Here is a 23810-nt window from a genome sequence, read left to right on the forward strand (position 1 = left end):
TGACGTATTAAGATGATCTGCAGATTTGCGACGCATTTTGCGCTTTCCTTGGGAATGTACATTCTGCAGTTCCTTTTATGCTATTTAACACTATGATGGTTTTTGCCCCTTAACATTGGTGTTATAATCCCCTCCCTGCCGATAGAGAAATAACATATATAAAAGCCAGCTTCAGAAACCGCTGTTTGATGCCGGCTTCTTTGAAATCAGCCATAGTTAGTGCGAACCACATTTTTGTTGTAACAGACCACACAACAAACTTCAGTTAAGCAAAAGCCCCCAGTCTTCCCCTTTTCTTGGAGGCACGAAGTTTGCTCCGTCTTTGCGACGTTCCTAGCGCTGCGCCTTACCAATGCTGCTATTACGGTGCTTTTCTCTGTGTGCCTCTTGACTCTTAATCGGGTAAGAGCAGAGCAGCAGCGGTCAAGGTCAGATCATTGTGCCAGGAGACAGTCCAAGCGAAACAGATACCTCCAGAGCTGAACGCCGCCTCCCCTTCTAAGCACAAGTGGCCAACAAGAGAGGATCTGCAATTCATGTTTTATTCCTGTGACTCTCTCTGTCTCGCTTTCCCTTCCTCCTCCACCCACTCCTGCTGCCCAGAGGCGGCTGGGAAATGTCAGGGTCCATCTCCTTACACCTGATGGGGGAAGATGCCGGGGTGTTTTGTCGCTAATATTGCTGGTTCCTCTTCCCCCCCAACCACCCTGCAGTCTCCTTGTGGTTATCTCACATTGGGAATGGCATTTGGATTTCTGCAAACTGCCTGCCTTGGGAGAGGTGGTCAGCTCTTTCCCTGAAAAGCAGGGTAAAAATATAATAAATTGGGAGGCAACAACACACAAAAAGGAAAGCACACTTTGGAGAGTAATCTTCTTGCCATCAGGGCTGGGGGATATATCAATATGCCGTCCAAAACCGTTTTGAAGTCAATAATAATAATAATTTATTATTTGTACCCCGCCCATCTGGCTGGGTTTCCCCAGCCACTCTGGGCAGCTTCTAACAAAGATTAAAAATACATTAAAATGTCACACATTAAAAACTTCCCTGAACAGGGCTGCCTTCAGATGTCTTCTAAATGTCAGGTAGTTGTTTATCTCTTTGACATCTGGTGGGAGGGCGTTCCACAGGGCGGGTGCCACCACTGAGAAGGCCCTCTGCCTGGTTCCCTGTAGCCTCACTTCTCGCAATGAGGGAGCCGCCAGAAGGCCCTCGGCGCTGGACCTCAGTGTCTGGGCTGAACGATGGGGGTGGAGACGCTCCTTCAGGTATACTGGATCGAGGCCGTTTAGGGCTTTAAAGGTCAACACCAACACTATCCATATCTATGATATCGGTTTCATCATTCTTGACCTGGCAATATATTGTGAATCACGATGTGTGTGTTTGTGTTATGCAAAAAATCACAATATGGGGGAAACTGTGAAGCCAGCCAGAGCTTCTGCAAAGCTCCATCCTTATTTCAGACATTGCAATATATCAGTACATCACTATGTTTAGCTGGTGATGTATCGTGATGTTGGAAACCAGATATCGCCCAGCCCAACTTTCAGGATTTGGATTTCTGCAAAATCTGTGGGATATTGACCCTGTCGTATCTGCGATTCTATACAGTGGAACCTCGTGTTATGTACCGTCCTCCTTGCGAACGTTTTGTGTAACGAGCTCCGCTAACCCGAAAGTAGATGCTCCCGATTGAGAACTATGCGAGCGGAAGTCGTGCGCCGGCGGCAGCAGGATGCACCATTAGCGAAAGCGCGCCTCAGGTTAAGAATGGTTTCGGCTTAAGAATGGACCTCCGGAACGAATTAAGTTCGTAACTGGAGGTATCTATTTTCTTGGGTGCATCGTGCCATAAGTCTTGTACTCATCTCTTCTGGAACTCTGTCCTGTGTGTGGAAATGCCTTTCTTCTGACCAGCTGGCATATTTGCAGGAAAAAACCTGATTATTGAAAGTGATGTTAAACACTTTTGAAGATTTGTATCTGCATCAGTGACCAGAACTGTTGTCTTGTGCATTTTTAAACTTGTGATTTCTTTTGCACTTACGATAAAGAGAGAGATCAAGGTGTTAACCTGTTATTTTCCTTCTCTCCCTACCTCTTTTTCCTTGCATGTCCCGCGATGTTCCTGTTTCTGAACTGTAGGAGCCAACCTAAGGTAAGTCTTTTCCGATTGCACTTTGGAGCCGTGTGTGTGTGTGTGTGTGTGTTGGGGGGTGTGGGAATTCTTATATTTATTTGCCTTTGGATTCTGTGCAGAAAAATATTTACCACTTTCTTTCTAAATGTGCTCCCTGCTACTGTGCAAGGAAGGGGAAACAAAACATTAAAAGCTCTTCTCCCCAGAAGCGCCATTGGCAGCCAAGATATGAGTCACAGGAACAAATGACAGCATGGTCACACACTGAACGCTGGAGGTTGTGGATGAAAGATTGTGTTGTGTGGGGTTTTTTCTTCTTCTTATTAAACCACACAAATCGTTTCCTCCCGTTTGCACAGCGTTGGAAAGTTGCAGTTGCTCTCTGTCAGTATTCTCTCTCTCTTCTTCTCCAAAAGTTTTATTTTCGGACAGTTTCCTTTGCAGCGTTTTAAAGAGGTGGCAGGCCCAAAGGGGGGAGGCAAAACGGCCTTGGATGGCTGCGTTGCAGCGGGTTGGACTGGATGACCCTCGGGGTCCCTTCCAACTCTGCAATTCCATGACTAGGGAAACGAGTGGGTGCTTAGAGTATGTGGGAAAGTATCCTCATGGAAGCTTTGGTCAATGATTTTTTTTTATCGGGGTGGAGTTGTGTGGTGAGCACACACCTCAGTTATTCTCTCAGGCAGAGGGCCTTCTCGGTGGTGGCACCCGCCCTGTGGAACGCCCTCCCACCAGATGTCAAAGAAGGCAGCCCAGTTTAGGGAAGCTTTTAATGTTGGATACATTACTGTATTTTAATATTTTGTTGGAAGCTGCCCAGAGCGGCTGGGGAAGCCCAGCCAGATGGGCAGGGTATAAATAATAAATTGTTATTATTATTGTTGTTGTTGTTGTTCTCTCATCCTCACTCGCTTTCTCAGTGCATTTCTGAAAGGCTGCAAAAGTGCATCAGACTGCAGATTCCAGGTGTGCAGGTCGCTGCAGTTAACACTGGTCCCTGCCAGATTGCGCCTGGATAGCAGGGAGCCACTAAAATCTTGCTGTAAAATAGACACAGGGAGGAATAGCCCCAAGAATTGACATTGCCAGTCCATCAACCTCTAGTCTAGCATTCTTCCAAGTCCCCAGTTGTTGGACTCCAACTCAACAACAACAACAACAATTTATTATTTTCACCCCGCCCATGTGGCTGGGTTTCCCCAGCCACTCTGGGTGGCTCCCAACAGAATATTAAAAACACGATTAAAACATCAAACGTTAAAAACTTCCCTAAACAGGGCTGCCTTCAGATGTCTTCTAAAAGTCTGGTGGTTGTTTTTCTCCTTGCCATCTGGTGGGAGGGCATTCCACAGAGCAGGTGCCACCACCGAGAAGGCCCTCTGCCTGGTTCCCTGTAACCTCACTTCTCGCAATGAGGGAACCGCCAGAAGGCCCTCAGCGCTGGACCTCAGTGTCCGGGCAGAACGATGGGGGTGGAGACGCTCCTTCAGGTATACTGGGCCAAGAGCATTGGTCAATGCCGGACTCATGGGAGTTGTAACGTTGCAACATCTGGAAGACCGCAGGTTAGTTGCCAGTGACCTACATGGAATGTTGGCTGCAGTTAAGCCGACCAACCCAGATGTTTCCAGACTACAACTTCCATCTTCCCCGGCCAGTGACTAAGTTGGCTGCGGATGATAGGAGTTGGGAGTCCCAACAGCATCTATCAAACAGGGTTTCCCAAACTTGAGTCTCCAGTTGCTTTTGGACTACAACTCCCATCAGCACTGGCTCCCGGTGGAGTACAGGGTCAGATTTAAGGTGCTGGTTTTGACCTTTAAAGCCCTTCACGGCCTAGGACCCTCATACCCACGGGACCGCCTCTCCCGGTATGCCCCACGGAGGACCTTAAGGTCCATAAATAGCAACAGCATAGAGGTCCCAGGTTCTAAGGAAGTCAGATTAGCCTCAACCAGAGCCAGGGCCTTTTCAACACTGGCTCTGGCCTTGTGGAACGCTCTGTCTCATGAGACCAGGGCCCTGTGGGATCTGATTTCTTTCCGCGGGGCCTGTAAGACAGAGTTGTTCTGCCTGGCCTTTGGCTTGGAATCAACTCGATCCCCTTCCCCTCTTTCCTTCTGTGATGGAATTCCTATTTGGGGACTTCCCTGGCTTTTTTCTGGTCCACGTAGGACCAGTCTGGATAGTTGGCCCTGGTGAAGATTTGACGTTTTCATCCCCAAAAAAGTTTTTGATTTCAGTTTCCATTGAAATGAGGCTGTATTTTAATGTTTTAATGTTGTATTTTAATCTTGTTTTTAGATTGCATTTCAATCAATTTGTTTTTATATCGGGTGTTAACCGCCCTGAGCCCGGCCTTGGCTGGGGAGGGCAGGGTATCAATAAAATTTATTATCATCATCATCTCTACCTAGCAGGACCAGTGGGCAGGGATGATGGGAACTGTAGTCTGAAAAAACAGCCGGAGACCTAAGTTTGGGAAACTCTGTGACAGAAGAGCACTGCTTCGGTTAATTCAAAATGCACAGCCCCTTTTGAAGTTTAGCTGCTGAGCAGGGACCTTACACATCCTAAACTTATCGTGTATTGAAAGCTGGATGTCTGTTTTCCGTATGGCCTGTTAAGCTGGTTGGATTGTTCACCTCGTAAAAGTAAGACTTTCATAAGATGTCTCTGGTTTGTCTCTCTGCAGGTCTTTGCCTACGATCACTGCTTCTGGTCTATGGACGAAGCTGTCAAGGAAAAATATGCAGGTAGTATTTCAGGGCTGAGATAGAGACCTAGTATTGATCTAGGAAGGAACAGAAAAATCTGTGTTATATCAAGTCAGGCTATTCGTCCATCTAGCTCATTATTATCTAAACTATCTGGGGTTTTCTCCCGGCTCTGCCCGGACATGGAGCAGAATATTTGTCTTGATGGGTAGGCTTAGTTTAAAAGTCAGTTTCAAAAAGTCAGTCTGCTAGGCCAGAGATTTTCAACCTTTTTGAGTCCACGACTTCCTTGACCAGCCACAGTGGTACCTTGGTTCTCAAACTTAATCCGTTCCGGAAGTCCGTTCCAAAACCAAAGCGTTCCAAAACCAAGGCGCGCTTCCCCATAGAAAGTAATGCAAAATGGATTAATCCGTTCCCGACTTTAAAAATCAACACCTAAAACAGGAATTTAACTTGAATTTTACTATCTAACGAGACCACTGATCCATAAAATGAAAGCAATAAGCCATATACGGTGGTACCTCAGGTTACAGACGCTTCAGGTTACAGACTCCGCTAACCCAGAAATAATACCTCAGGATGAGGACAAAAATCATGCTCCGGCGGTGTGGCAGCAGCAGGAGGCCCCATTAGCTAAAGTGGTGCTTCAGGTTAAGAACAGTTTCAGGTTAAGAATGGACCTCTGGAACAAATTAAGTACTTAACCCAAGGTACCACTGTACTGTGGTCACACAATCAATAATCAATCAATCAATCAATCAACCAACCAGTAGCTGAACTGGGTTCCACACAGCCGCAAAAACAAAACAAAAAGAGCCGCAAAAACAAAAACGCAAAATAAATAGCAAAAACAGACAGACCTCAGCATAACACTCAAAACAGAACTGTGGCACTCAAAACGGAATTGTGGCACTCAAATCAGAAGCGTAACACTCAAAACGGAGCATGTTCGCCTTCCGGAAAAAGTTCGCAAACCGGAACACTTACTTCCGGGTTTGCAGTGTTTGGGTTCCAAGTTGTTTGAGTACCAAGGCGTTTGAGAACCAAGGTACCACTGCCCATTCGTTCTGTGGCTCCCTTGTAGGGAAACGTGGTCCGAGCCTCAGAAGCCCAGTTAAGTCACCCCTTGCCTGCAGAGCCAGCAGCCCCTCACCCCTTTTCAAACACCTTTCCTTGTAGGGTGTTCCCTCAGCCTTTTCTTCTCTCTCCTCTCCTTGGGAGTCCTCCGGGCAGCTGCAGCCACTGCCCCAGTCTCTAATCTGCCCACCCCACCCCAAAGAGAGGTGCCTGCTCCCTGGCCAGCCCCAGAGGGACCACTCTCCTGCGAAGCTTGTGGCCAGGGCTGCTGCAACAAACAGCCACACAAGCCTTTGGGGGGCAGAGGTGCAAGAGGTTCATCAGAGGAGGGAGGGAAGGAAAGAGGGACAGAGGCCACTGTTGTCCGCAGCACCACTGAGCATCATTCAGGGCACCCCAGGGTGCCACGGCACGCGGGTTGAAAACCACTATGCCAAACTGAGGCAGACTCCCCCAGAGACAATATTTCAAGCGACAGTGGCTGAAATTTATGACTAGCAGACAGTTCACTCAAGGCCCCAGAGCAGGGGTCAGCAAACTTTTTCAGCAGGGGGCCGGTCCACTGTCCCTCAGTCCTTGTGGGGGGCCAGACTATATTTGAGAAAAAATAAATGAATTCCTATGCCCCACAAATAACCCAGAGATGCATTTTAAATAAAAGCATGCATTCTACTCATGTAAAAACACCAGGCAGGCCCCACAAATAACCCAGATTAGCATTTTAAATAAAAGGACACATTCTACTCATGCAAAAACACCAGGCAGGCCCCACAAATAACCCAGAGATGAATTTTAAATAAAAGCACACATTCTACTCAAACACCAGGCAGGCCCCACAAATAACCCAGAGGTGTATTTTAAATAAAAGGGCACATTCTGCTCATGTGAAAACACGCTGATTCCTGGACCGTCCGTGGGCCGGATTGAGAAGGCGATTGGGTCGTATCCGGCCCCCAGGCCTTAGGTTGCCTACCCCTGCCCCAGAGAGTCTGTGCCCCCCCTTAAGGGTTAACACAGAGATTCAGAGCAGAGGCTGAAAATTATCTGGGATCATAGCAACATGGACTCTCCTGTTACTTCCTGAGAAATCACCAGTCTGAGCAGAGGAATGATGGGTGGGCAAAGGGGCAAAGCCCTTCCCAAGTTGCTTCCAAAGTTAAAAGACTAAATCTTACCAAATTTGGCTGCACACTGATGTTCCCCGCTGGATGCAGGCATGGGCAGCCAAGGTAAGTGACCATGTTTTCTTAAACTCTAGTTTTTCCACATCCCCTGTTTTTATATAGTCTCTGTATGATCACAAGGATTTGCTTAAAAGCCTGCAGGGCGATGGACAAATCATTTTTATTTTTATTTTCTTAGGGGAAAAAGCAGGCACTTCCACTGAGCAAGAGGAAGTGGTCTTCTTATTATATTATAAATTATATTATTATTATAATAATAATTATATATTATTATTATTATTATTTTTTATTATTATAAATAATGAAATAATAATACTACAGTGGTACCTCAGGTTACATACGCTTCAGGTTACAGACTCCGCTAACCCAGAAATAGTGCTTCAGGTTAAGAACTTTACTTCAGGATGAGAACAGAAATCATGCTCCGGCGGTGCGGCGGCAGCAGGAGGCCCCGTTAGCTAAAGTGGTGCTTCAGGTTAAGAACAGTTTCAGGTTAAGAACAGACCTCTGGAACGAATTAAGTACTTAACCTGAGGTACCACTGTAATAATAATAATTACACATCCTCCTTACATCTCCTCAGCCTTGGTCCTTTTACAGTCAGACTCTGAAAAATGAGCTTATCTGTAGCTCAGGCTGGATCCAGACACAGAGAAACAGTGTGGCCTAATGGGTGGAGCTGGACCTGGGAGACCCGGGTTCGAATTCCCTGCTCATTTGCCAAGCTCCCTGGAAGACCTTTGGCCAGCAGCTATCTCTTGGTCTGGCCTTCCTAGCTGGGTAGTGGGTGAGGGCAAAACCAAGTAGCCCTTCCCCTCCCTGCGAGACTTCCTTGGAGTAAAGGTGTACTAAATCGCAAGAGAGAGGGCCCGCAGTCCCAAGTCTGTACTCTGCCTTGTCGTGATCCATGCTGTGTTGGTGTAAACGCAGAGTATCACAAAAGGGACTTACGGGAGACTCCAGTGCGATCAGAATAAAGATCTGCCCTGCAGCTTCCGTCCTTAAAGGCTTCATTTGCTTTGGACACACATGAAAGACGTTAACAGTTCTCATATGATGTGTCTTGCGGCGTGTTTTGAAGTCCTGGAGGGTCTTATCAAAGGAGGTTTACGACTTCTTCCTCTTCTGACTGAGCCATTTGAATATTTTTGTTCTAATTTTAGGCCAAGACGTTGTTTTCAAGTGCCTTGGGGAGAACATTCTCCAGAACGCTTTTGAAGGCTACAACGCCTGCATCTTCGCCTATGGACAGACCGGTAAGCGCTTGCCCCTTGGGAGGATGGAAAAATAAAATAATAAAGTTTCTGATTATATAAGATTACGCTTTGGCAGTTTGGTTAAACCCTACCACCACCACCCCGGTTGCCGGACTACGACTCCCATCATCCCTGACTGCTGCCCCTGGTGACTATGGGTGATGGGAGTTGTAGTCCCACAACATCTGGGAACCCAAGACTGAGAAAGGCTGATTTAGCGCAGCCACAAGGGACAGAACCAGGATAGGGCTAGAGAGAGACAGGCAGATTCTCCTTTGCTGAGCAGTTGGCCATTGATTCCTACAGGGACTGTGCTTCTCTGGGCCTGAAAACTGTGGTCCGTTTGGGGTTTTGCTCTGCTTCTGGGTTTTTTTTAAATATATAAAAAATTTATTCATTTTTCTTTTTTCATTCATTACATACATCTGAAAGTCTTAACATTTACTATATATTCCTCCCTCCCCTTCTAGGCTTCCCCCAACTTGCGCTACTGGTTCTCTTTTCATCCACTTTGCTACCTTCTAACAGAAAAAGTTATTAATAACATAACATCAAACCTAAAAACATAAAAGTAAATACACCATAATATTTCTCTATCTTCTAGACATTTTTTAAAAAAATATTTTATTAAGGATTTTCTTGTTTTACATTCTAGACATTTTCTAATACTAACAGTGTGAATGTTTATTTAAATCCTGCCATCAAGTCTATCGATTACTTTGTTTCTGCAAGTATAATATACCGTATTTTTCGCTCCATAAGACACACTTTTTCCCCTCTTAAAATCTTAAGGGGAAATTTCTGTGCGTCTTATGGAGCGAATGTGTGGTTCATGGGGCTGGGGGGGGGACCCGGGCTTCCCCCGCCAGCCCCAACCTGCTCTTTGAGGCTGGCGGTGGGGGAAAGCAGCGCTTCCCCCCACCGCCAGCCCCACAAGCTCGTGGAGCAGTGGGAAGGCTGCTCCCCGACCTGCTCTTTGAGGTCAAACATTAAAAACTTTTAAAACATTAAAACATTAAAAACTTTAAAACATCAAACATTAAAAACTTCCCTAAACAGGGCTGCCTTCAGATGTCTGCCTTCAGTTGTTTATTTCCTTGACATCTGGTGGGAGGGCGTTCCACAAGGCTGGCGCCACCACCAAGAAGGCCCTCTGCCCGATTCCCTGTAACCTCACTTCTTGCAGTGAGGGAACCGCCAGAAGGCCCTTGGCGCTGGACCTCAGTGTCCGGACAGAACAATGGGGGTGGAGACGCTCCTTCAGGTCTACTGGACTGAGGCCATTTAGGGCTTTAAAGGTCAGCATCAACTCTTTTAATTGTGCTCAGAAACGTCCTGGGAGCCAGTGTATTTCTTTCAGGACTGGTTTTATGTGGTCCCGGCGGCCACTCCTAGTCACCAGTCTAGCTGCGACTACAGCAGGAGAGGCCAGAGATCAGTACAGTGATACCTCCGGTTGTGTATGGGATCCATTCTGGAGGTCCGGTTGCGTTCTGAGGAATTCGCAACCAGAGGACCACTTCTGCACATGTGTGCATTGTGGTTTAGTGTTTCTGCACATGCGCATGATGCATAGAGCACTTCTGCGCATGCGCGTGTGGCGAAACCCGGAAAAATACTTCCGGGTTTGCCACGTTTGCATCCCGAAGTTTACGTTTCCAGAGGGATACGTAAGCGGAGGTACAACTGTACATTAACGTTTGCGGAAGGATACGCCTTCCTGTGGAATTTCTTCCAGGAATTTGGTGTACAGTGGTACCTCTGGTTGTGAACGGGATCCGTTCCAGAGGCCCGTTCACAACATGAAAAAAACGCAACCAGCAGCGGCGCATCTGCGCACACATGGGTTGTGATTCACCACTTCCGTGCATGCGTGTGATGTCATTTTGCGCTTCCGCGCATGCGCGAGCGGCGAAACCTGGAAGTAACCCTTTCCGGTACTTCCGGGTCGCCACGGGACGTAACCTGAAAGAACGTAACATGAAGCAGACGTAACATGAGGTATGACTGTAGTTTTGTTTCACCTTCCAACCTGCAAATCTAGAACACTCCTTTTTTTTTCTTTGCCGGTCTCCCTGGTGGCTCGTTTACGAAGGCACCCTGAAATTCTCCCTTTCTTCCTATCTGCCGCCCTTCTCCTCCCTTCTTCCTAAAGCGCCTCTTCCTTCCCTTTTTCCGCAGGGTCCGGAAAGTCTTATACCATGATGGGCACAGCTGACCAGCCCGGACTAATCCCTCGCCTGTGCAGCACCCTCTTCGAAAGGGCCCAGAAAGAGGAGAGTGAAGAGCAGAGCTTCAAAGTGGAGGTTTCTTACATGGAGATTTACAACGAGAAAGTCCGGGACCTGCTGGACCCAAAGGGGTAAGGGGGAACGCGGCAGGGATCGAGGTGGCCAGCAACCCATTGAGCCAGGCGGTGAAAGCCTGCCTTTTCTCAAGGCATGCCTTCGGAGGTGCCAGCTGAACGAACGTGTCTTTCTCTGAACAAAATGGACAGTTTTCGCTTAGCCGGGAGGGCCAGCCCTCTGTAGCAGAGGGTGTGTGCTTTGCTTGAGAAATATCCTCAGCGTTTTTGGGTAGGGCTGCAGGACTCCAGCAGAGTAGGGCTAAGCAATACAGTCATAGGTAAAGGTAAAGGGACTCCTGACCATTAGGTGACCGACTCTGGGGTTGCGGTGCTCATCTCGCTTTATTGGCCAAGGGAGCCGGCATTTGTCTGCAGACAGCTTCCGGGTCATGTGGCCAGCATGACTAAGCCGCTTCTGGCGAACCAGAGCAGCGCATGGAAACACCATTTACCTTTCCGCCGGAGCGGTACCTATTTATCTACTTGCACTTTGACGTGCTTTCGAACTGCTTGGTTGGCAGGAGCAGGGACTGAGCAACGGGAGCTCACCCCATCGTGGGGATTCGAACCGCCGACCGTCTGATCGGCAAGTCCTAGGCTCTGTGGTTTAACCCACAGCGCCACCTGTGTCCCCAATTCAGTCATACCTCAGGTTAAAAAACGGAATGGGTTACTTCTGGGTTTCGCCGCTCACGCGTGCGCAGACACTCAAAATGACGTCACGTGCATGCGCAGAAGCAGCCAATCACGACCCGCAGACGTGGGTTGTGTTCTGCTCGGGTAGCAAATAGGGCTCCGGAACGGATCCTGTTCGTAACCAGAGGTAACACTGTATTGGGTTTTTAGCATTGTGATATATCATCAGCCAAACATCGCAATATACTTATACAGCCGTACCTGGGAAGTCGAACTTCGCATTGCGACTCGAATGTTTTGGCTCCTGGACGCCGCAAACCCGGAAGTGAGCGTTCTAGTTTGTGAACGTTCTTTGGAACCCGAACGTCCGACGCAGGTTCCGCAGCTTCCTATTGGCTGCAGGAAGCCGCACCTTGGTTTCCGAACGTTTTGGAAGTCAAACGGACTTCCGGAACAGGTTCCGTTCGACTTCCGAGGTGCAACTGTTTATCGCAATGTCTAAAATAAGGATGGAAATATTAATAATAATAATTTATTATTTATACCCCGCCCATCTGACTGGGTTTCCCCAGCCTCTCTGGGCGGCTCCCAACAGAATATGAAAAACACAATAAAACATCGAACATTAAAAACCTCCCTAAACAGGGCTGCCTTCAGATGTCTTCTATGTAGAGACATTGGCTGGCTTCACGGTTTTTCCCACGTCCTGATTTTACATAGCACGCACACACACAAACACACCATGATTTGCCGTATATTGCCAGGTCAAAACTATGAAATCAATATCGTGATACGGTCTTGAAACTGGTTTTGGACGATATATCACTATATCTCCCAGCCTTGCTGGAGAGCCTCTGACGGCCAGTGTAGACAATACTGAGCTAGGTGGACTGGTGGTAGAAGACAGTTTCATGCATTCCTAGTACGTCTAGTCAGAACTGCAGTTAATGTGGCAGATCTGTAACTGGGATCTCCCATGTTTCACTTTATTTTTCTTTTAAATTGCAGCTCCACTCCTCTCAAATCAGATTGAGACCATGGTGCTGGGAGAGAAGGGATTGACTTTACCTGTTTGGGCTGCCAGTTGTTGTTGTTGTTGCTGCTGTTATTTTTATTTTTATTATTATTACTATTACTATTATAATTATTTAAATATATTACCTGCCCTTTACCCTGGGGCATGTTACAGCAATATAAAATACAGCCTTAAAAACAGTTTTGAATAAATTAGAATTACGAAAACAATGCAATCACGTCTAACAACAACAACACACTGTAATAGAAAGTAATAAAAGCTCGTGCAATTGCTTATATTGGGAGTTCCAGTCTTTCTGCATCAGAGAACTTCATCTTTGGAGGGTCAAGGCTAAGTTGTGAAAGGAGAGGGAAGTCTAAATAGCCCCAGACGTACGTCCTTGGCAAATATCTCTTAACCTTCCCTCTTCCCAGCGCTCCCATGATAATTTTCGCCTTGCGTTAACTCAAATGCCTTTCAAACCTAAAGAAGTGTTAACAGTTACTTGTCTGTACTTCCCTGTTAGTGTGGAAAGGAATGCGCAGTTCTTATCTCTTCTATCTCTTTTTTAAAAAAGTTGTGTGGTTGCATTCCTACCCTCCACCAATTGCGGGAATCCGTTGGCAAAATGTGCCGTGACTTGGAGCACACTGGGCCTGATCTAAGCTGAGCATCCTTTGGTTTCCAGAGGAAGGGTTTAAGCACATGACTCAACTCTCCCGTTGGAAATCGTTAGCACTTAGCATCGGCTGCTTGGGTCATTTGCAAGGAGAGTAACGCCTTGTCCTCTGTGTTTGCTTTGGAAACAGGAGTCGACAGTCATTGAAAGTCAGAGAGCACAGCGTTTACGGACCATACGTGGATGGGCTTTCTAAACTGGCTGTTGCCTGTTACAAGGTAAAGAAATCTAATTGTTTCGTGGCAATAACAGTCAAAGAAAGTAACAATGGTGCAGTTGAGATGCGATGGTCCCAGTCCAGTAAACCGTGGTTTGCAGCTGTGAAAACAAAGTGGTGGACTTAGGTGGTGCTTTGGTTTTTTTGCAGAATCATTTTTACCGTTTTTCCAAATAATAATAATAATAATAATAATTTATACACCGCCCATCCGGCTGGGTTTCCCCAGCCACTCTGGGCAACATCCAACAGAATATTAAAAAACAATAGTCTATTAAACATTAAAACCTTCCCTGAACAGGGCTGCCTTCAGATGTCTTCTAAAAGTCTGGTAGTTCTTTTTCTCTTTGACATCTGGTTTTAATGAATCAGCCACAAATTAAAACAAATTAAATACCTATCCTGCCTCCGTGATTGGGATGCCTCCCCTCAGCACCAGCCGGGCTGCGCTTCAAGAAAACTTGAATATTTGCAAGTCTATTCCTTAATCATAGGTTGGTGTTCCGTATCGCCCACCTCTGGGTATACAAGCCCTGCCAGGATTAAGGATATGATATGCTCTCGCAGGCGTACACAGAGGTCTCGAACGCCTTCATTCCCCCAGTCTTCAAAAAAGTAAATAAAAAAATCTTGTAAAACCGGTTTAAGGAGCGAGTACACGTTTGCAGAAATGTTAGCGATAGCCTGAAGCACTTAAAGAAAGTTTCGTATGCAAGGAAGGTGACTGGGGCCTCTTGGCTGTGTTTGCAGCAGCCACACGTGGAGAACAAAAATGAGACAAAGCCACAAACACGGGGCAGCCTTATGTTGAATCTGCCTGCCTGGTGCCGGCCCACTCATGAGGCAAGATGAGGCGACTGCCTCAGGCGGCAGGATACACAGGGGCAGCAGATCCAATCTCCAAGAACTGCATTACAATGGTACCTCGGGTTACATACGCTTCAGGTTACATACGCTTCAGGTTACTCCGCTAACCCAGAAATAGTGCTTCAGGTTAAGAACTTTGCTTCAGGATGAGAACAGAAATCGTGCTCCGGCAGTGCGTCAGCAGCAGGAGGCCCCATTAGCTAAAGTGGTGCTTCAGGTTAAGAACAGTTTCAGGTTAAGAACAAACCTCCGGAACGAATTAAGTACTTACCCCGAGGTACCACTGTACTTGTTTCTGCGGTGGCAATGATGGCTGTGACGTTCTCTCTGGGGGCCAGATCTGCTCCCCGCCCCAAATCTCGCCTCTACAGTGACCCGTTAGGGTCTCAGAGGCACTGCCGTTCTCCTCCCACCCTTGTTCCCGATGTAGATCTGAATTCCCTCCTTGTTCCTGACGCAGATATTCACCCACCTGCAATGCCGCGTCCAGTTCTGGGCGCCACAATTTAAGAAGGGTGTCAACAAGCTGGAAGTTGTGCAGGGGAGGGCAACCAAGATGATCAAGGGTCTGGAAGCCAAGCCTGATGAGGAACGGTCGAAGGATCTGGGTATGTTTAGCCTGGAAAAGAGGAGGTATGAGAGTTGTCTTCAAATATCTCAAGGGCTGTCCCATGGAAGATGGAGCAAGCTTATTTTCTTTGCTCTGGAGGGTAGGACTTGAACTTGTAACTTGAATCCATTTGTTTGTGTACTAGCCTCCAGGGCAGGAGAAAACAAGCTTACTCCACCTTCTGTGTGACAGCTCTTGAGATATTTGAAGATGGCTCTCATAGATGGCAGAAAGTGAGGAGGAATTAAAGAGGGTGAAAGAGGAGAGCACTAAATATGGTCTGAAGCTCAACATCAAAAAACGAAGATCATGGCCACTGGTTCCATCACCTACCGGCAAATAGAAGGGGAAGAAATGGAGGCAGTGAGAGATTTTACTTTCTTGGGCTCCATGATCACTGCAGATGGTGACAGCAGCCACGAAATTAAAAGATGCCTGCTTCTTGGGAGAAAAGCAATGACAAACCTAGACAGCATCTTAAAAAGCAGAGACATCACCTTGCCGACAAAGGTCCGTATAGTTGAAGCTATGGTTTTCCCAGTAGTGATGTATGTAAGTGAGAGCTAGACTATAAAGAAGGCTGATCGCCGAAGAATTGATGCTTTGAATTATGGTGCTAGAGGAGACTCTTGAGAGTCCCAAGGACTGCAAGAAGATCTCCATTCTGAAGGAAATCAGCCCTGAGTGCTCACTGGAAGGACAGATCCTGAAGCTGAGGCTTCAAGACTTTGGCCACCTCATGAGAAGAGAAGACTCCCTGGAAAAGACCCTGATGCTGGGAAAGATGGAGGGCACAAGGAGAAGGGGACGACAGAGGACGAGATGGTTGGACAGTGTTCTCGAAGCTACCAGCATGAGTTTGACCAAACTGCGGGAGGCAGTGGAAGACAGGAGTGCCTGGTGTGCTCTGGTCCATGGGGTCACGAAGAGTCGGACACGACTAAACGACTAAACAACAACAACATCATAGTTCCTCTCAGTCTCCCCTTTCCCAGGCTGAACATACCCAGCTCCTTCAACCGTTCCTCATCAGGCTTGGAGGAAAGGGCTATGGATGGCTACCGGCCACATTCTTTGTGCTCTGCTTCCATAGCTGGAGACAGCAATGGTTCCACGTAACAGTTTCTGGAAACCCCAGGGGTGAGAGGGCTCTTGCGTTCAGATCCTGATTGCATCCAGTCAACTGCTGTGAGAGCAAGACGCCACTGGACTGATCCAGCACGCTCCCCCCCTGTTCTTACGCTGGACAGATGCACAGTGCCTTTCCTTCACCACTGAGAAGTGGGGGACTTCCAGATCGCAGAGCCTGGACTCCAGGCTTACTCTGGAGGAAAGTGGTGTGCCTTGCATAGTTGGAAATGAAGCCCTGAGCAGAACGATACGATACGATAATCTTTATTGTCATTGTCCCATACAGAACAACGAAACTGAAAAAATCTACATCAGACATTCGAAAAACCAACAAGCCAGCTATCCCAGCCTGGTTAACCTCCTTAAAACTCTGATATCCCATAATTAAATACAGTATACTCCCATAGAGACTACCTTAAAAGGTAAAGGGACCCCTGACCATTAGGTCCAGTCGTGGCCGACTCTGGGGTTGCGGCGCTCATCTCGCTTTATTGGCCGAGGGAGCTGGCGTACAGCTTCCGGGTCATGTGGCCAGCATGACTAAGCCGCTTCTGGCGAACCAGAGCAGCGCACGGAAACACCGTTTACCTTCCCGCTGGAGCGGTACCTATTTATCTACTTGCACTTCGACGTGCTTTCGAACTGCTAGGTTGGCAGGAGCAGGGACCGAGCAATGGGAGCTCACCCCGTCGCGGGGATTCGAACCGCTGACCTTCTGATCGGCAAGTCCTAGGCTCTGTGGTTTAACCCACAGCACCACCCACGTCCCTAATAATAATAATAATAATAATAATAATAATAATAATAATTTATTATTTATACCTCACCCATCTGGCTGAGTTTCCCCAGCCACTCTTGGCGGCTTCCAATCAAATGTTAAAAACAATACAAGCCTGCTATCCCAGCTATCCCAGCCTGGTTAACCCCCTAAAAACTCTGATACCCCATAATTAAATACAATATACTCCCATAGAGACTACCTTACACTGCGTTTAAAACCAAAATCGCATTTCGATAGAAACTGTTCCCCAGAACGGAATCAACCCAGCATCTCTTGCGACGGGTTAAGTTGGGGGTTTATCTTCCGAGCTCGAAGCTTGTTTAATTTCGAGGCCGGATTTTTCTGTGCGGCCAGATTGTTTTTCTTTGCTCTGAATTAATGTTTTGTTACCCAGCCGACTTGTGAAAATACAGGAAGGAATGTGCCCAGAGATGGTCAAGGGCAGTTGGAGCAAGATGAGTTGTGTAGGGCTCCCTTGAAATGGCATCCCTCCGCAAGAGTTCATGGATAGCATGAGATGTACGTTGTTTTGCTGATTCTTACAGCAGTCCTGAAAGAGAGGCATATTTTGATGTTATCGCCATCTGGCAGGTGGGCAACATGAAGGCTCAGGAACGACTGCCTGACATAGTCAGATTTTGGTTTTTTAATTTTTTCCCCACTTAATTTATTTATTATTAATGTTGCAATACATATATGAAATCTTTACATATTGATACATATACATTATATTCGTAAATTCACATTTTCACACTTCATTATGTACCAACATTTATCCATTTCTTATTTCTTGCCCTGTGACTTCCTTGTTATTATTTTGTAATTTTATTATTGAGATTGTAATTTTGTATCTTAATAATTAAACATTCAATCTTATATATCTGCTTAGCTTAGCTTAGCTTAGTTTAACTTAACTTTGTGAAATCAGTCTATACATATCAATAAATTCTTGTTGGAGCATCTTTTGGTCATGTATTCTTCTACACATTTCCATTCCTGTTTGAGATTTTGATTAGATTGCGTTCTAATTGTTGCCGTCGTTTTTGCTAATTCAATCATTTCAAAAAAATTATTTTGCCAATCTCTCAATGTTGGTACTTCTTCTGATTTCCAATTTTTTGCAATCAATAACCTTGCAGCAGCTGTTGCATATAAAAAGCTTCTCTTTGGGGATGTCATTTGTTATAATTCCTAAAAGGAATGTTTCCGGCTTCTTACCAATTGTTGTTTTAAACATAGTCAGATTTTGAACTGGGGCGTTCCAGCCCCAGGCTGTGCACGTCATTTACCCTTCACAGCGCTACAGTTCCCAGCACCCTCAAACTACAGTTCCCAGGATTCTTTTGGGGGGGACGACTGTGTGCTTTGAAAAGTAGAGACATCACCTTGCCGACAAAGGTCCGTATAGTAAAAGCTATGGTTTTCCCAGTAGTGATGTATGGAAGTGAGAGCTGGACCATAAAGAAGGCTGATCGCCAAAGAATTGATGCTTTAGAATTATGGTGCTGGAGGAGACTCTTGAGAGTCCCATGGACTGCAAGCAGATCAAACCTATGCCTTCTGAAGGAAACCAGCCCTGAGTGCTCACTGGAAGGACAGATCCTGAAGCTGAGGCTCCAAGACTTTGGCCACCTCATGAGAAGAGAAGACTCCCTGGAAAAGACCCTGATGCTGGGAAAGATGGAGGGCACAAGGAGAAGGGTACGACAGAGGACGAGGTGGTTGGACAGTGTTCTCGAAGCTGCCAGCATGAGTTTGACCAAACTGCGGGAGGCAGTGGAAGACAGAAGTGCCTGGCGTGCTCTGGTCCAGGGGGTCACGAAGAGTCGGACATGACTAAACAACTAAACAACAACAAGTGTTCTTTGAATATCTGGCGCAAACAGAGCCCCATTCCTTTTGCCTCCTCTGTGCTAGGCCATCTCCCAGGATGCAGGCATTGCAGGGGCTGGACTAGATGAAACTTGGGGTCCCTTCCAGCTTTCCGATCCTAGGATTCCGTGATAAGCCTAATCCTCTTTTTCCTGCACGTATTGAGGAAAGTGCTCTTTCCACGAAGCGCCAGCGTGCTCTGCAAGCTGCCTCAAGAATGCTTCCATTTTTTTTAAAAAAAAGTGGGGAATAAATAATTAAACTGAGCATTAAATAAATGGATTTTAAAAAGGAACAGCCCTGTATCTGTGAGAGCAAGGGAAAGGAGGAGCTGAGGGCAGCCTTCTCCACGATCAGCTGATAGCTGCCTCATCTTCAGCTTCCATTTTCAGGTTTATTTTTGTAATGTTACACAACATTTTCATGCTTGGATAACCAGCTCTTGTGCTCGTGAGTGGCTCAAAAGCCTATTTTGGCATTAAGTGGCGTATAAATTAATTAATTAGCAGTTTGGCGTTGTTTCTGTACTCTATCTAAGCAGCGTGCAGTAAAATCAGTGCATAAAATACAGAATTGGCAAAATGCGCATCGCAGACACTGATTGCAACATCTAACAATGTGAGGAGAGATGAAAATGCACATTTGGCTAAGCCTTAATCAGCAGGTGTTTGCGTCAATACCCGTGGTACTCGGAGTATGTTGGGGGTGGTATTTGAGTTCAGTAAATACGGGGGGGGGGTTCACCTCAACTTGCACCCCCCAAACATGTGTGCAATATATTTTCACTGTGATTCACTTTAGGGGCATCTAATGAAGAATGCTGAAATTAGTTGCCCTGTCAGCCTTGATAGCTCAATAGGTTAGAGTGTTTTGCTGATGATGCCTACAGTGGTACCTTGGTTCTCAAACTTAATCCATTCCAGAAATCCGTTCCAAAACCAAGACGCGCTTTCCCATAGAAAGTAATGCAAAAAGGATTAATCCGTTCCAGACTTTTAAAAACAATCCCTAAAAAAGCAATTTAACATGAATTTTACTATCTAACGAGACCATTGATCCATAAAATGAAAGCAGTGAACAGTGTACTTTGGTCACACAATCAATCAATCAGTAGCTGAACTGGGTTCCACACAGTTGCAAAAACAACAAAAAAATGAACTGCAAAAACGCAAAATAAATAGCAAAAACAGACAGACCTCAACGTAATGCTGAAAACGGAAGCGTAACACTCAAAACGGAGCATGTTCCGCTTCCCAAAAAAGTTCGCAAACCAGAACACTTACTTCTGGGTTTGTAATGTTTGGATTCCAAGTTGTCTGAGTACCAAGGCGTTTGAGAACCAAGGTACCACTGTACTGTAGGAGAGTTGTCTTAGACCATGGGTAGGCAAACTAAGGCCGGATCCGGCCCAATTGCCTTCTAAATCCGGCCCGCGGACGGTCCGGGAATCAGCATGTTTTTAGATGAGTAGAATGTTTCCTTTTATTTAAAATGCATCTCTGGGTTATTTGTGGGGCATAGGAATTTGTTCATTATTATTTTTCAAAATATAATCCATCCCCCCCCACAAGGTCTGAGGGAAAGTGGACCGGCCCTCTGCTGAAAAAGTTTGCTGCCCCCTGGCTTAGACGATTCTCAGGATATCTTCTAACTCTCTGTGAACCCTTTGGGATGGGAATGGACATACAGTGGTACCTCAGGTTACATACGCTTCAGGTTACAGACTCCGCTAACCCAGAAATAGTGCTTCAGGTTAAGTACTTTGCTTCAGGATGAGAACAGAAATTGCATGGCGGCAGCAGGAGGCTCCATTAGCTAAAGTGGTCTTCAGGTTAAGAACAGTTTCAGGTTAAGAATGGACCTCCAGAACGAATTAAGTACAGTGGTGCCTCGCAAGACGAAATTAATCTGTTCCGCGAGTCTCTTCGTCTTGCGGTTTTTTCGTCTTGCGAAGCACGGCTATTAGCGGCTATTAGCGGCTATTAACGGCTTAGCGGCTTTAAGAAAAAGGAAACAAACTCGCAAGAACTCGCAAGATGTTTTGTCTTGCGAAGCAAGCCCATAGGGAAATTCGTCTTGCGGAACGACTCAAAAAACGGAAAACCCTTTCGTCTAGCGAGTTTTTCGTCTTGTGAGGCATTCGTCTTGCGGGGCACCACTGTACTTAACCTGAGGTACCACTGTAAATCTAAATGGTTTTCCTTTCTCTAATGAAAACGGCAGTCGTGCCACTGGTGCTGCTATCCACTTTAAGTTGGAACACAAACTGCCCACTTGGTCCTGACCCACCCACAGAAACCCAGTGGTTTAATGGAGAGATCCCAAGCACCAGTTTGCAGTGAAGATTGGGCTGCTACCATTGTGTGTAGTGTGAAACCACGCTCAAATTTAGGAAGTTCTCCCTGATGTGTTCGCACTGCGCCTGCCTTTCTGCAGATCCTCACTGCGCTTGCTTTTCAATCTTGTCTTTTCTTTAGGACATAGAGTCTCTGATGTCCGAAGGCAATAAATCTCGGACGGTCGCCGCCACCAACATGAACGAAGAGAGCAGCCGATCCCATGCCGTCTTCAAGATTATCCTCACGCACACATTGTACGATGCAAAGTCAGGGGTGAGTTCTCGAATTACCGTATTTTTTGCTCTATAAGACTCATTTTTTCCCTCCTAAAAAGTAAGGGGAAATGTGTGTGCATCTTATGGAGCAAATGCAGGCTGCACAGCTACCCCAGAAGCCAGAACAGTAAGAGGGATCTCTGTGCAGCGATCCCTCTTGCTGTTCTGGCTTCTGAGATTCAGAATATTTTTTTTCTTGTTTTCCTCCTCCAAAAACTAGGTGTGTCTCATGGTCTGGTGCGTCTTATAGAGTGAAAAATACAGTATGCACTTTTGGTCTCTTCTGAGGAGTGGTGCCCCACATACTGTGGGGGTCTTTACAGTTTCTGGGGCAAACGAAAGTTGAAGCCCAAAATATCTGAAGGACACCAGCTTGGGGAAAGTGGAACTGATGTGCTCGCTTTATCCTAAGTCAAGAAACCGCATGTTATGCTCTCAGTTTAACAGGCTTTTGCACACAAACAGGGGGTTAACATACAACACAGAGTATACGAATGCTGTGTTGTGGTTAGAGCAGCTTTTCTCAACCTTGGGTCCCCAGCTGTTACTGGACTACAGCTCCCATCATCCATAGCTAGCAGGAGCAGTCGTCATGGATGATGGGAGTTGTAGTCCAACATCATCTGGGGACCCAAGGCTGAGAAACACTGGCTTAGAGTGCCAGAGTAGGATCTGGGAGACCAGGGTTCTAATCTCCACGCAACTGTGATGTTCATTTTGGGGGGGGCACTGCCCCCCTGGTTCCACAAACTCATCCTCAGGGCCCCCTAGCCTATAAAAACCACCTTTCAAAATAGAGGTTTGCATAACCCACTAAGGAGGAGGATAATGTTAAGGATAATAATGTTAATGTCTGTATTCTTAACATATAGAATAAGAGAAGAAGAAGAACATATGTTTAAGGAAGGCTGGAAAACGTTTATTGAATATATGGGAAATAATTGTGTACAGCTGAAAACGCTGGCAGCATTAAGATAAATTCAAGCAGTGTAAATAAGTTTTGACAGATGCAATAATGGAATACTGAATGGTATAGTTTTTGTAAAAAATGCAGGGATTTGTGATATGTAAAATGAACCATGGAAAGAAGAAGGGACATCATTGCTATCTTAAGGATATAAAATGAGTATTATAAATTGTAAAACAGAAAATTTAATAAAAATTGTGTGTATGTGTGTGTGTGCGTGCGCACATACACATACACACATAATTTTTTTATTAAGTTTTCTGTTTTACAATTTAAAGTACACGCACACATATATATGTGGAGGATAATGCATTAAATTTCAAAGCAGTGGCAATTAATTGCACGTTTATTCAAAATTTAGTTAAAATACTGTATTTTTCGCCCTATAGGACGCACTTTTTCCCCTGCAAAAATGAAAGGGAAATGTGTGTGCGTCCTATGGGGCGAATGCAGGCTTCAGGAAGCTATCCGCAAGCCTAGCGTGCCCGGTGGGAGGTCCTGCCGGGCGCGCAAGGCTTGGGGCGGCAGCCTGCAGCCCGAAGCAGGGGGCGAGCTGTGGAGCCCACCCCCTGCTTCGGGCAGATGTCCGCAAGCCTCGCGCGCCCTGCAGAAGGTCCCGCCGGGCGCACAAGGCTTGGGGTGGCAGCCTGTTCTGGGGGCTGGGGTCGGGGGAAGCTCAGGCTTCCCCCGCGCCAGCCCCCGCACCTGGGGGGGAAATAAAAAAAATTTCCGTCCCCCCCCCAAAAAACCCTAGGTGCGTCCTATGGGGCGGTGCATCCTATGGGGCGAAAAATACGGTAATTTCATTTTTCTAATTTCTTCAATTTTCTTCACTGCTTTGAAATTTAATGCATTATTATCCTCTACATATAGATGGACATGATCCACTGATACCCTCTAGGTCTCTCTAGCTGCCCCCGTGCCTCTTAGCGCCCCCTCTCCCGATAACCCCACCTCCCCCTTCGGAAGCCCCTGGCCTAGCTGCTTTTACAATTGAGCAGTTTGCATAATGTCAAATAAATAAATGCGCTATCCCTTTGGCGCTGCAGTTTTCTTCCCCTTCAACCATTTCCCGAAGCATCCTCCCTTGTCTTCTTCCACCTAAAGCAGAGGTGCCCTGAACCGTGTCACTTGGGCCCGAGTTCAGGAGCTGCGTTTCCGGGCTAACTCCCCACTCTTTGTTCCGCAGACGTCTGGCGAGAAGGTGGGCAAGCTGAGTCTGGTAGACCTAGCAGGCAGCGAAAGAGCCACCAAGACCGGGGCTGCGGGTGACCGGCTGAAGGAAGGAAGCAACATCAACAAGTAAAATCTTGGGTTCATAGGGCGCTGAATACTTTAAAGGGATGAATAATGGGAACGGGTTCGTGTGCCCCAGCGCATTCCGTTAATCCACGATAATAGCAGCAAGAGACAAAAGGAAGTAGCAGGATCAGTGCTCTTGATCTCATGGGCGCAAAAATGCCCACCTTTGACGCCTGGATTAGGGTAGTTAGAACGGGTCTCTGGGCTGAATTTATTTTGCTTTTGTGGATGGCAGGTGTGTGTGGTGGAGAGAAGAATTGTGTGAAGAAATCCTTAACTTTTTCTTTTTAGAAAACAAAAATAGTTTTCAGTAACAAAAGTCCAATATAAGCCTTATTATATCAATACCGAATTACAATACCAGTTCAAATACCAATCAATCATATAGC

At 46.4% G+C, this 23810-nt stretch overlaps 1 protein-coding gene across 1 annotated transcript in view; it reads left to right on the top strand.

The window, feature by feature from the left end:
- The first annotated feature begins 4817 nt into the window (after nt 1-4817).
- The window catches only part of KIF13B (kinesin family member 13B), a 124382-nt gene continuing 105389 nt past the window's right edge, over nt 4818-23810 (top strand). The window contains 6 exon segments of the mRNA XM_081001252.1: nt 4818-4902; nt 8291-8383; nt 10565-10745; nt 13191-13278; nt 21016-21150; nt 23309-23421. Of these exon segments, the coding sequence (XP_080857378.1) occupies nt 4872-4902; nt 8291-8383; nt 10565-10745; nt 13191-13278; nt 21016-21150; nt 23309-23421 (641 nt within the window). The 5' untranslated portion in view covers nt 4818-4871.

The sequence above is a fragment of the Podarcis pityusensis genome (assembly GCF_964106645.2).
Source record: "Podarcis pityusensis genome assembly, chromosome: 3".
Lineage (NCBI taxonomy): Eukaryota > Metazoa > Chordata > Lepidosauria > Squamata > Lacertidae > Podarcis > Podarcis pityusensis.